Here is a 14,222-nt window from a genome sequence, read left to right on the forward strand (position 1 = left end):
TCAATAAAACATGTGCAGAAGCTTTTTGGGGACTTACACACTCTGACAGTCTAATGAAAGCTAACTCTTGCTAATGAGGTTTTCCAAATCAAAGGGAAGGAGATTAAAAAAATAATAATGTTGTAGGCTTATGGACTTGTACATTATTTCCCTATTTTTTTCTTCCTTCCTCTGCTGGGAAAGCCCAATAAAGATTTAGAAAGATGGACAAAGCACAACATGAGAAAGGTACTGGCTCCAAACTTGGGCTGAACATAATGTGATTCATTAATAAAGTCTGGGAGTTGTTAGAAAACACATTAATCTTCTGTCACGTTCATTTTGCCTCTCTTCAGGAGGAGGAGATCAGCTCCATTGGCTGTAGCTGGGTGTCCACAACAGCTCCGCTCTTCCATTCTAAATTAATTAGCCAAAGCGCTGCCTAATCACCAGCAGGCTTCCACTTGTCAATTAAAACTCAATTAGCCCAGCTCCCACGCTGGGTGAGGCAGAAACACAAAGGATTAAGCAGAGGCCAGGAGCTGGGACAGCCCTGCCACAGAAAGCTCTGCTGACCACCAGGACGTGGGGAAAGCAGGGGGAAGGAGCCCCTGCAGGCAGGGGTTTGCTGGGGAGGGCACTGCAGGCATGGGGGGACCTTGGCAAGTCCCTGCTCCAGCCCCTGGCAGGCACAGCCTCCAACAGCTCCCTCAAAAGTGTTTGCATCGATCGTGGCAAGGTAATTAAAATCCGTGACCCCATCCAGCCACCTATTCCTGCCTGGACTGGATCTGCTCCTCCCGCACAGCTCTCTGCTCTGTTCCCCGATCACCTCAGGTGTTCTGCTGGATTTATCCCAATCAGCATGGCCAAACCTGCAGACACCTCCCCACACTGCTGCAGTGGGAACTACAAAAAACCCCAGTGCATTTACACATAAATGGCAGATTCTCCTAACATCAGAGCCCACGTTCCACAGAAAATGTGAATTCCACCACCTCAAATCTGCAGGCAGGACACAAATCCCATAATCATAAAGGTTGGAGAAGACCTCCAAGATTGTTAAGTCCAACCCAAGATCACAGGCACAAAACCAAACCACGCTAAAGCATTAACAGAGATCAAGGTGCTGCTCCAGCCCAGCAAAACTTGGGCTCAAGAGGCTAAATCTTCCCACAAGATGACTGCAATGAATTTAATGAGGGGAAAAAAATATATATAAAAATATAATTACCATTCTGGTCCCTGCTGACTTTCATAATTTTAATTTCCTGTGGCAGGCAAACAAAAGTTTTTCTGACAATTTGACAGTGTTTGGTTTAATATAATATAATTATATATAATATATAGCTATAGATATATATAATATCTTTATTATTATTAGATATTATATGTAATATATATTATATTGTATATCATATATGTAATATATAATAATATACTGTATATATATGTATATATGTAATATGTATACTATATAGATAATTATAATTATATATAATTATAATATAATAGGGGTTTAATACCTGCAAAGAGAACAAGCCATACTAAACATGAGATAAATTATTCACCAACAATTAATTGCGCTTAATTACGCCGGTGCAACTGATTTGGCTTTTTTCTCATGGACTTAAAGATCACATGAATTAATAAATTGTCTAAAGAATGGTGCATAACCTCTTCATTCAGTCATTAATGGATTAGCATCATATTGTGTTTTCACAAGTCATTCCTCTGAATTTATCTTATTAATGATTCCACATAAACAAATCCTGTTCAGAATGCCTCAGGCTGGATCAGCCCTGTCCTCTGGGGTTCATCTCTAAACAGATAATGGGGCTTTTTTTAGGAAAATGCAGTTATTACCCACTAGGTTTAATATCCAAAGAAGCCTAACTTTTCAAAATAATATAACATGATGAACTACTGAAATATTTACAGTTTTAATTTGATTTTTCTTTGCAGTCATCTCAAATAAGAAAAGGAAGATTATGAGAAAACCTGATGTTCATACAGATTCATTTTAGGCTAGGTGGCTTTGTTTTGTTGTTTGCCAAGGTCATAAAAGACTGCCTTAATGAGTATAATCATTCAAGACTTTTCCTGCAAACTTAATAAGAAAACCCAGCAGAACCTTAATGAAACAAGAAATGAGACCACAGGAAAAAGAAACACAAAGTGAACCCTACAAAAAGCTGCAACAGGAGGTGGGTAATCAAAGATGCACCTTGCCAATTAGATTAGTGAATTTAATTAGTATAAGCACTTCACCCATCAAAGGACAGGAGATATTATTTTAAGTAGCAGGAAAATCTGCAGATGTCCTTGATGGCAGCATTTCTTAAGAACCCCATCTTGTAAGTATTGCTGAGTGTTGCAATGTTTAATAAAGTGAATGATGGACTTACATGGAGGCTGGGGAAGTATTGAAGAAATGTGACTCAGACAAGGCTCTGGTTTAACCAACCTTAAGGCATCATCACCATCTCATCCAGCCAGCAACAGGTTAAAATTTTAGGTTATAATGACACCAAACCCCCAGTAATTCTGAGGGCAGGCAGTAAAATCTTGTCTCTATTTTCTGTAGAATTGTGGCTTCAAGCCTACTTGAAAAGTCTCTTTTTGACAGGGAACTGTCACTTGCACAACTACTTTTTGCAAGGAATATGTCTGATTTCCCTGTGAAATAAGACTGGTAAAATTCCCATCCCCTCACTTTTCTGGTTTTAGCAGACAGCAAAAGCAGAATTTAGAAGTTTGTGATGTTCCTCATGGGCCCTGTAAACCAGTACACCATGGGCTAGAGTGGATGAGCCCAGAGGATTGACCACTGTGTGTCAAGGAAAGCAATCCAGGGATCCCTCCCTAGAGCCCAGGGGTCACCATGGACTTCCACAAAGTACAATAAAACAGCACTTCTAGACCATTCTTAGTGGTAATTAGGTAATTTAACACCAACTAATTATATCAATTTCTTCCGTTGGAGCTTAAGAGCCACTGGGAGCTTTTGCTACCACATTTCCCAGCAGCTCCAGGATTTCTGCAGCACCCAGTGTGTGTCATAGCACCACAGTTACTGATTTATCCCAGACATTGCTCCAGCATTTGGAAGTGAAGCCACAATCCCAGCACTACAGGCAATCCCCTCATAAGGGTGCTTAAAGTTAATGTGGCATTTGGGGACATGAGTTAGTGGTGACCTTGGAAGTGCTGGGGGAATGGATGGGAGTGATGATCTTAGAGGGCTTTTCCAACATAAATGGTTCTGTGAAAACAAAATGGAAACTGTGTTTGAACAAATCACCAAGGTCTTTCTCATTCTTGGGGGAAAAAAACCAAACAAATAGATAAATTAAATGCTGATGCTCATCAGATATACAGCATTTGCTCAGGAATTTTCTGAAGACAATCACAGCTTCTTAACAAAGAAAGAAGGGAAAAAAAGCCAAGAGCTTCCAGAGAAGAGAACACCAGGGGCTCTGTGCTGAGAACCAGCCACAAAATCCCGCTCTGGTGCCTCAGCTCTGAGCAGTGCCAGTGCGGATGGAGCTACACAGAATTTGGGGCTGTTTTTGCCCTACCAATGATGATGTTGTTCCTCTTGCCGTGCTCCTTCACTGCATCACTCTGCAGCACGCTCTGGATCTGATGTGCTGCCAGGTCAAACAGGTCCAGGTAATCCTCCACCGGGTAGCGGTCGTGAAACCCATCCCTCAGCCGGATGATTCCTGAGGAAAAACAGCCAGAAAGGGAGAATTAAAATCAGCAATTGTGACAGCAACAGGGCAAGGCCAACCACTGGTGCAAACCAAGGTGGTTGGCCCCGAGCCAGCCAACATCAGCACGAGATCAGACCGACCAAGCGCAACCCTCAGATAAAAGTGCCGGTAATGAAGTGGCTGAGATCTGAGATACTGAATGATTACATCATAAATTCGCAGTGATAGGAAATATTTTGAGTGCTCTGTTTTGTAGTCCCGGCATGAATCCATGAGCTTGGATTTATCTTCTTCTAAATTTAGCTTTTGGAAGGAATATAGAAGATAAGATTCTACTTCCATTTGCACCCATGTAAATTGCAGTAATATTGGACTCCCACTAGATTTACTGTTTTGAGATTGAGCACAGGCTCTGATGCCAAATATGCAAATGAACACACACTGGGAAATCATTCATGGGTTTTTTCCTTTCACAGGTATGCAAATAAAGCTCCACGGTAGTATCTTGTTTTTCTCCTCTCCTTCCCTACACTCCAGGGTGAGTTCAGTATCACCTTCCCCCTGCGTTTCTCAGCATCTTCAGCTGCATCCTGTGATTTTTATACTCCTTTTCCCACTCTTGTTTCCAAATCTAGTCTCACTTCTCCATTTGCTGCACATGCTCCCCACACAGGACTTCTCAGCTCTCCCTTTCTTGTCCCCACAAGGCCAATAATTATCAATTATGTGAGAGGAAAGCTCAGCAAGGGAATTCTTTTGTCCATTGCCTCTGATTTTCCTCTTTAGGAAAAGTGGGATTTAATGAGGGTAGGAGAAAGTTCAACAGCATATTTTGACTTGTTTTGAGGGGGGGAAAAAAGTGCAAGAGTGGTGCTACAGACAGCCTTGGTTTGTTGCCACTCCACTCCTGGGAACAGAAACAGTGGCAAGGAGCCAGCAGAGAGAGAGAGACAGTCAAGCTGAGACAAAGTCCTGTGGAGCATCAACCATCCCAGCAGAAAGGGAAAGGAGTGATTTGTGAAATGGGGCCTCCCCAGAGGGCTGTTTAACCTCAGCTGAAATTAGTCAGTCTCATAAAAATCCACTGAATCAGAGGATGCCATTGAACAAAGAGACTTTCTTATCCAGCTTAAGTGTAAGAAACCAAACCAAGTTAATAGCCAGGAGCATAGGAGTCATAGCCACTTGCTGGCTGTCTCAGTTTCACTTGTGAGAGTGTTTGTCATATCCTCTGTTTTTCTTTTCTTTATTTTTAAACAGTAACCATTAGGTAATGTACTTTAAAGGCAGAATTAAAGGATTGAGCCACCAGGAATAAACTTGATCTTTCATTCTCAGTGGCAGACAGCTGAGATGATCAGAAGGTCATTCCTACAGATCCCTCTCCCATGAGACCACGAGCTCTGCAATGTTTCTTCATTCTCCAGCTTTACAAAACAACTTCAAAAAAAAAACTGAATTATGCAAAGAATGTTCTCTTCAAGGATCAGCACTTGGTCCCCAGTGGCTGACCACAAGACTCTGCAAGTGGAAGGCTTGTGGATGCCAGCACAGAGACAGGAATTCAAATTCACCCTTCTTCTCAAGTTAGATGCACTCCAGCCTGATTTTTTACATTCTTCTGCTGTTTGGTAGGTCAGGTTCAGAGCTTTAGTGAGCCCAGTCTTGCTGAAGTGAGGCTGGGTGAATTACCTCCTCCAAAATTCATTCCAAACACTTATGTTGAGGTTCATGTAAGTGGAGGTGTAAAACATTTTAGTTTAAGCTATCATTTGGGTTCAGCCTTTCCTGCCAGCACTACCATGGAACACAAAATCCTCCACAGATTTTGCTGACAATCCCTTCTTTCCATCACTTTATCTAAACATGAGAAAAAGTTGTGGCTGCCCCTGGATCCCTGGCAGTGCCCAAGGCCAGGCTGGACAGGGCTTGGAGCACCTGGGACAGTGGAAGGTGTCCCTGCCCATGGCAGGGGTGGAACAAGATGGGCTTAAAGGTCCCTTCCAACCCAAACTATTCCATAACTCCTATGTTTTGTCTTCAGTCAGCTGCTGACTGGGATGAACAAGTTCCTTCTCATGGATCTTCAAGGAGCATCACTCGGTGCTCCTTTGCTTGACTCGGTTTCACTCCTCAATTCACACTGGTGCCTCCAGCGTTTCTCAAACAGGACTAAGTTATCTCAAAAGCAAAGCTGCATTTTCATCACATGGCTTTACATCTTAAGTTTACAAAAAAGTATTTAGAAAATGGCCAAAATATTTCGTTTGGCAACTTTCTTTTTTCAACTTTCCCTTGCAAAGGGAGAAAACTAAAAATTTAACAGCAAAATCATGAAATCCCATCTCTGTGGCTGTGAGCACCTCAGCAAGAAGCAAGGAACAAAACCCTGTCTGCAGGAGCTTCTGGGATCCAGGGCACAGGGAAAGTAGATGGAAATGATAAGACCACATGTAGGAGAAATAAAGAATTTGAAGTAGCACTGCCAGTGTCCCAATGACTCAAAAAGTGTCCTTTCTTGCCTTTAGCCACAGAAATTCATAATTTTCCCATTCCAAGGAAGCTTAGAAAAGCACCAAAAGAAAGTAGTGATCAAAGTCCTCATCTACACTCCAGTGCCAGTTTTTCCTGTTCCAAAGCCTCTGTCTGCAATAAAGCAACAGCAAATGAGAAACAGAAATGAAGACGTCACCAAAATAAGCAGAATCTTCCTCTTGGAAACAGTAAAATCACTGGAAAGTCTTTGATTTTTCATACCAAAGTCATACAAAGTGAGGGCACACCAGCACTTACCAGCCAGACTCAAGAAGAGGGAAATCCAGGGCCTGGTTGGAATACAGAGGGCACAACACTCATACACATCTGCAGGGAAGCAGTTAGGAAACTCAAACGGGTCTTCTGCAGCTCATCTAATCTCTAACCACAAGACTGACCTTCCTCAGCATCCAGAGAGAGAGAAGGAGGAGAAAAACACTTCAGATGGATGAAATTCTGTGCTCAACCCCTGAGACACCCTTTGGAGGTGCAATCAGGAGGGATGGATGCCTTTTGCTCCAGCTGGCCACAACCCCAGCTAGTCAAGTCTGCCTTCAGAGATGGAAATAATGATATCATCCAGAAAAAAGATCAAAAATAAGTGCAGGGCCCTCAGTGTGAGAGAGTTTCTTCGTGCAGTTTCTTCTCTACTGATCAGTGTTGCCCAGAGCTGTGGCACTAATGAAGCTCCTGCCACAGTTGCATTTATTGAACCATAAGGACTCGAATTTTAAATAGTGTGACCCATCATTTATTGATGTAAGAAAGGCTTTGCAGAATTTTGCAGTACAAAACTATCACTGCTTCTCTTCAACTCCCCCATGACAATCTAACAGTTTCTCTTCTTGCCTTTATAAATTCATGAGGTTGGTCTTATGCACTGGTTTTGTTTTCCCTTAGATTTTCCAAATAAACCCAATGAAATGCGCATTTTCTCAAGAGGCTTAACCCAAAACACCACTGAACTAAAGCAGGTGGAGCAACTGGATTTCTCAAAACCACCAATCCAGCTGTTTCTAGGCAAGCCAACACGCGTCAAATCTATAAACCTCATCCCAAATACTTACAAAACTTTAAGGGGGACAACTACCCTGGCTAGCAGAGGGCGTTCTGACTCACCAAAGCGTTTCCTGGTCCACCAGTGGGGCTCCTTGATGGCGGAGAAGCGAACGTCGGGGTGCAGGCGCAGGCGGTCGTACAGGTCCGTGGTGCCGCACTTGGGCTGCCCGATGATGTAGAAGTGCGGCAGGCAGCGCAGGCGGTAGTGCTTGTCCTTGTAGTGGTACAGGTGGTTCCAGAACACCTTCCTGAGGTAATCGAAAATGATCCGGAAGCGCTTGGAGTACAGCGCGTAGGAGTTGGTGGCGTAGGGATCGGCGGTCGTGTTGCCGCGGTACTCCTCGTACCAACAAGGGTTCTTGCTGTTTGGAAGGAATTTGTTAGGAATTACCGAAAACATCTGCAACATAAAGAACAACAGTTTCAGTCAAGGCAGCAAGCAATCAACTTTTCTTACTCAGCACTTACTTTTCTTACTTAGCACCGCGACACAACAGAAACACTACCTGGACAGAACACTATTTCAACCTACAAAGCTGACCCCATTCACTGCTTCTGATGAACCAAACCCTGTGCAACCCACTGGGCTGCGAGACAAGTATTTAGAAATAAATCCTTTTATTTTAAGGCCACAAAGGGCCTGAATATTCGCCCCAACTCCTCTGCAACACCAGGAACTGATTTTTAAAGTCAAACACCCAATACTCAAATCAAATTACCTTCCAGTTTTTATCTCTGAAATACAAGGTTTGCAATGATTTTCAGGAAGGTGCCCTGGCAAGCAGTTATTAGAAAGGCTCCTTTCTTATTTATCATTTTGGTGACAGGTAAATGTAAGTCACAATGATTTTGCATGAGAGAAGGTAAAAGTTCAGTGATGTTGCACAGCTACCAGAAGACTGCCTGATTTTTTGCCTCAGGTGTCAAGAGCATTTATAGAACCCATCCATCCTGCCCGTGACTCAGAGGGATGTGATCTACAATATCAACTTCTCAGCTGCTGTGAATCAGGAGACTCTACGTGGTGTAAATCACTGCATGAACATCCAAGCAGTTGCACTTTTTTATATCTAGGCAAAAGATTGATCCACAAGCCTTGAAATAAGGATGTAAAAAGCAGTTTAAGACACGCCTCAATTCATACTTACATGTGGCTCTTGCTTCCTCAGCTCTTCTAAATCAGGGCGCTGCCTCGTTATAAACTCTATCTTTGAAGTAATGGTGTCAATAATTAATTTAATGCTTGGATAATCCCTTACATATGAAATATTCATTTTTGAAGGCTGGTAATAGTCTTTCATGTCACTAAGGCTTTCATTGTCCATTAGGCTGGGATTGCTAGCAAAAGCTCCGTAGTGGAAGGGAGATGGGATCAGCAGCAGGCTGTGCTTGGCTCCAGTCAGTATGTAGGACACCATCACCAGAGTCATTATGATCAACCCAAACATCAAACTGCAGAGCTTGCCCTTCCTCAGGCAGAAAAACCCATTCCAGCTCTCACAGTGATCAGTCCTCACTTCCAGAACCGCGAGCCACTTCATCTGCTTGCTGTCGGTGTACAAAGGGATTTTATTCTCTCCTCTGCACACAGGACACTTCTGGTTATTGTGGTCAGGTCCACGGCATCTGAAACACTGTCTGTGCAAGTCATTTGGTAATAAATGTATGCAGCAATTAATGCAATGCCTCATATTACTACTGTTAAACTCCTACGTTAATGAGCCAAGTGCAGCCATAAAAATGTTTCTGAAGCATATGAGTCATCTTCTGCAAGTCTGAAATTATTTCATTCCTGGAGTGGTTCTACAACTACTCAGCAATGCAAAAGGACAGGTTCAAAACAGAATAAAAAGTGACATGTGTCGCAGAAAGAAAAAGAAGCCCCAACCACCACCACCACACAAAAATAGATGTTCTCTGGATGTGGCTCCCAGGAATTTGGCTCAGTAAAAGGAATGTGGCGAAGTAAGGATCAGCTACAAAACTGGCTCAAGTTTTTCCCATTGAACAAAATGAGAAGGGAAAAAAATTGTTGCGTAGTGTGAAAATATGCAAAAAATAAAAATAACTCATTTTCCTCTGCTTTATGCTGGAATGGGCAAATATGGGTAGAAATTTCCAGGTTCCCTTAAAACAAGCCGGTTCCAAACCACACTGCTGCTGCTGCTGGAAGCTTCATCTTCCCAGAGGTGGCTCCAAAGAGATGCATGGTCCAACCTAGAGAAACAAACCCAGATGTTTATACACAGCCAGGCATCATATCCACACCATCCACAGCCATAGCAAAGCCCAATCCACCACCAGGCATTTCAGATTTCTATTTGAGAGATGCCTGCCACTTGCCAAGCCTGTTAATTACAGCACTGAGGACATTAAACCCAGGGAACATTTGGCTCCAGGTTCACAGAGAGCTGCCCCTGATTTTCCACCACCCATCTGCTCACATCAGTGACTGGTTGCTACTACAGGTAACACTACACGACTCACTAACCCACCCAACAGATCTTAATCTCCTCTTGAAATATGGGAGCATTTCTGGACAGTATCCAGTGACACAGGTTTAAATAATTACACTCTATCTGCTCCTGAGCACCTTAAATGAACAGTCTTGAAGTGGGGTAGGACCCTGTCTGAGGCAGGGATAAAGTAACAATCTCCTTTCAAACATGGGAGATAAAAAGCCAAACAAAAAAAAAAAAAAATCCAAAGCCATAGTAAAACACTCAGCAAAGTGAAGAGATTAAAAAACAGACACAAGGAAAAGGCTAATGACAGCATCTCAGGTTTCTGGACCAAATGATGGGTTCTCTTATTACTCACCGAATCAGAGAAGTATAATCACTACTATTATGAGTCCTACAATTTGACTGTTTTGCCTTTAGCTCTATCAACACCTACTTTTAATGCTTAAGCAACATTGCTATAATTCCAGATAATAACTCGTGGTTCATTCCTACAAAAGTATCCTGATCAAATGGGGCAGTCACTTCAGATCCCACATTTATCATCATCCTTCTGCCTGCATTTTTGCATGAGACAAAGTGCTTTTGTAAAAGTTATTTGTATTCTGATGTTTCTCCCACTGAACACTGTCAGATATTGGAGGATTTCTGCAATCAGAGCAAGTAGGCTGTGTCTCAGGGACCCAAGAATAATTAGATAAATATTGAACAAAAGTATTTGCAAAATGCTTTCCTTCCACCCCAAAAAAGTTCATTTCCTTAATGAGTTTATTCTCTTAGCCAGATGGGGCAGACAGAAATCACAGCATAATCATAACTGACTATATTTAAATGAAAGGGAAAGAAATCAGTGCAAGACTTCTCGAAGAGACCAGTCTTAAAAACTTCTCCAAAGGAGCAAAGCTGTGATGACCTTGACAGAAGTTTGAACACTGAGAGATATTAAATCAGATTCATATGGGTCAGTATCCTCTCAGACCTCTGCTCTCCAGCTCCTTACTGTTTATTTTCATATACCAATTCCTATGCACTGGCTATTTAAAATAAAGTAAAAATCCAATTTATCTTCCAGTCCTCTTCTAACAGGGATCTGCAACCTGCTCAGTGACACTGACTGGACAGATTTATCTGAGATAGCCTGATGGGATCAATTCCAGGTTTGTGTGTTTGACACCAATTCTCAAATTTTTAAAAAGAGCAATCAGAAATACATTAATGAATGCCGACCACAAGACCTTAGAAAAACCACATAACCTTCTCTGTCCTATGTCCATTTGTGTGTTAAAAAATGGACTGGAATTTATTGAACCCTTCCCAGCTGCAGACACTTCTCATGAAATTCTGCCACAAATATTACAAAGCCAAGGAAAAACCATGTTAGCTACATCTTTGGCAGGAGAAGAAAACTGTTTATCAGGAAGCTGATACAAGGGGGAAAAACAGAAATATGTTTAGGCTACAGTAAAGCTGAGATATTAATCACACCAGTCATGAGGGGAAATTTAAAGTTCCACCAGCAACCATAACTCTGCCAGCTCATGCACAAGCACTGCATCAGGCTCTTAATTAGCTGATCAGTTTGATGACCTATCACAGGACAATGACAGATCACTCAGCTAATAGAATAAACACATTGATCTCATTTTTTTTTAATAACTGCTACTTGCCAACACACCATTTTACGTGATTTTGCACTGTCAACATTCATGAAATTTAAAAATTGAATTGTAATAAACACATTAAAGGATCTAATTCCCCAGCGCCACTCCCTTCTCTTTCCTAAGCAGTTTTTGATGGAAGTTCATTCCCTAAGATTTCACCATGGCATGAAGGACACTCACCAGAAGGGCATGGTCTTCCCCCAGCCCTCACTTTCCTCATTGACCCCATGAAATCCAGACATCTACAGTGCCCTGTTTTTGTTCCTTCCATCCAACATTCCCAGCAGCCACAGCCACCAGCACACGTCAGCTCTTTGTATTCCACTGCTGAGAGCAGAAGGATGTGGATTGCAGGCAGAGGGAAGGTTATGAGGCTTGAGCTGGTAATAAACCATGTGTGTCTCCTTATATATTTTAGCTGCAAAGCTGCTGGCTGTTCACTGGCAGAAAATTACTCTCTTTACACAACAAGCAGTGTCTTTGTATATTGAATAATGTAGCATGTAATTTCCCCTTGTTGAAGGGAAGGGTGAATTATTTATGATCACGTCTATACTGCATTTGTCTGCTGTACATTAATGCGTGCCAGCCCTAACCACAGAGCAGAAATCAACAGCAACCTTTGCAGGCTCCTTGGCCAAAAGCAGCCCCCCTCATAAAAATCAGGATCTCTGGGAATAGCCTGAGGAGGAAACATGGATATACAAGATGACACACAGCGGAATGGCGGGGGAAAAAGGAAAAGCTCTCCTAGATTTCAATAATTCCCACTGAAGCCAGGGGGGACTTTGCTCCAAACTGGAGCAGGCTCAAGCTAACAAAGGTATTTATATGCAACAGAACTTAATAGCAAACAGGTGAGACCTTTCAATGGCAGTTTTCCTGAACAATTCCATGACAGGAGGGGCTGTTGGGGGCTCAGGATGCAGGAGAGAAGGTTGGCAGCTAACACTGGCAGGAACCACAAAAGCAAACCACAAAACTTCACCCCAAAGCACTGAAAACACAGCACCCACCAGGTCCTACTCATCTCATCCATAACCCTATGAGACATTCCCCTCAAAAGAAAAAAATGCAAAATTTTTCATCATCCACACGGGTTTTGTTGACTGCATAGAAAGTATCTGAAATTCTGTATTATTCTTATTAAATAAACATTTCATGAAATTCCTCCCCTTTCTCTCTAGGATCGTAAGGGAAGCCTGCAACCAAAATGGCTCCAGAATCTCAGAATCATGGAATTGCTGAGGTTGGAAAAGCTCTCCAAGACCATCAAGGCCAAGCACTAACTGAGCACTGCCAAGGCCACCATGTCCCCAAGTGCCACATCCACACAGCTCTCAAACCCCTCCAGTGATGGTGACTTCACCACTGCCTTGGGCTTTTGATGAAGAAATTTTCCCTAATATCCACCCTAGCCCTCCACTGCTGCAACTTGAGGCCATTTCCTCTTGTCCTAATGCTTGTCCGTGGGGAGAAGGGACCAACAGGCTTTAAAAAACAATTACTTTCATATGCTCAGTCACGTAGCTAAAATTCTCCTCCTCTGTGAATAAGATAAAACAAATTTTACACATATATATATACCTATGTGAATGACCTGTTTTCCAGGTCACCAGTTCCTTAATATTTAATATGATTTCCTTTCTTTAAAAACTCTTTAAAATAAAGATAAATCAAACTTCTGCTGGCGCTCTTCAGGTCACATTTTTCTGTAGCCTCGTTACTTCTAATCAGAGTCAGCTTCTCCTTCCACCACATGAAAAGGTGGCTGTTAAGCTTTTATAAACACATTTCAGGTACACCAGGAGGACATTTCTCATCTTGAGGTATAAATACTCCCCTGAATTTATGTCAGTGGAGCTACAGCACTTTGTTTCCTCCCTTCACACAACAGAATTGAAGATTTCAGGTAAATCAGCCCTGATGTGCAGCTCACAGCCTAAAATATGAATGTCTAAGGCAAGTGAGAAAATAATCCACCAGCTCTCTGATTAGATGGGATGAAGCCTACTTAGAAAGCTACAGATGCTATAAAGTTAAGGATTAAACACTTTTATCCAAAAAAACCCAAACAAAAGATTAGTCAAAACATAATACCGCTGAATCACTGGCCAGGAACATCACACTGCTCCTAATTTAATATATCTTAGAGTAACAGCTATGTTATTCTATCCATAGTCTCCTAATTGTTTCCACTAATCTGGATAAATATTCCTTCTGCCCAAGTGCCTTCCCAGCCAGATCAGGAAGGTTTGTTTAAATCAAGTTCTCAGTTTGCACCGCGGATGTTTTTTGCAATCTCGGAGCAAAGTTGATCCCACGCCCCACAGAACACTCCAGAAATGAACTTCCCTGTGGAAATGTCTCCCCTGAGGAGCTCCTGTGAAGACAAGGCTGTCATTAGTCAGAGATGCAGCTCCGGAAGTGAAAGGCTGCCCACAGTCCTACCACCACAAACTTTCCGTGACTCACGTCAAGAGGAATGGAAACATGAAAGGGCAAAGTGAGGCTGCTGGAGTGAAATCCTCGTAACATTTTCAAATGGAAAGAAAAAGCCCAAGAATGTTCAGTAGCAATGCAGCACAACCATGTAATTCCTTTTCCATCCCTCCATCACTCAGTGCAGCACTCTCCATGTACAACAGCAATTCTTCAGCCCAAGCAGGATAAATTTATGACCTCTGGACACAAAAAACCTGCAAAACCTTACAATGACAGGTATTTTTTAGCTATCAAGCTTACTGGAAATGGTTAGAATTGAAGCAGACTACAGGCAGCACACAATCTGAAGTATTTGTACAAGG

General features: G+C 42.3%; 1 protein-coding gene across 2 annotated transcripts in view; it reads right to left on the reverse strand.

The window, feature by feature from the left end:
* Positions 1-14,222, reverse strand: part of CHST15 (carbohydrate sulfotransferase 15) — a 46,552-nt gene that overhangs the window by 11,243 nt on the left and 21,087 nt on the right. For both annotated transcript variants that reach the window (XM_058810383.1, XM_058810382.1), the window contains exons 2-4: positions 8,441-9,509; positions 7,353-7,692; positions 3,561-3,707 (exon numbers count right to left, since the gene is read on the reverse strand). In XM_058810383.1, the coding sequence (XP_058666366.1) occupies positions 3,561-3,707; positions 7,353-7,692; positions 8,441-8,983 (1,030 nt within the window). In that variant the 5' untranslated portion in view covers positions 8,984-9,509. The remainder of the gene's footprint in view (positions 1-3,560; positions 3,708-7,352; positions 7,693-8,440; positions 9,510-14,222) is intronic.

Source organism: Ammospiza caudacuta, chromosome 9 (genome assembly GCF_027887145.1).
Source record: "Ammospiza caudacuta isolate bAmmCau1 chromosome 9, bAmmCau1.pri, whole genome shotgun sequence".
NCBI classification, from domain to species: domain Eukaryota; kingdom Metazoa; phylum Chordata; class Aves; order Passeriformes; family Passerellidae; genus Ammospiza; species Ammospiza caudacuta.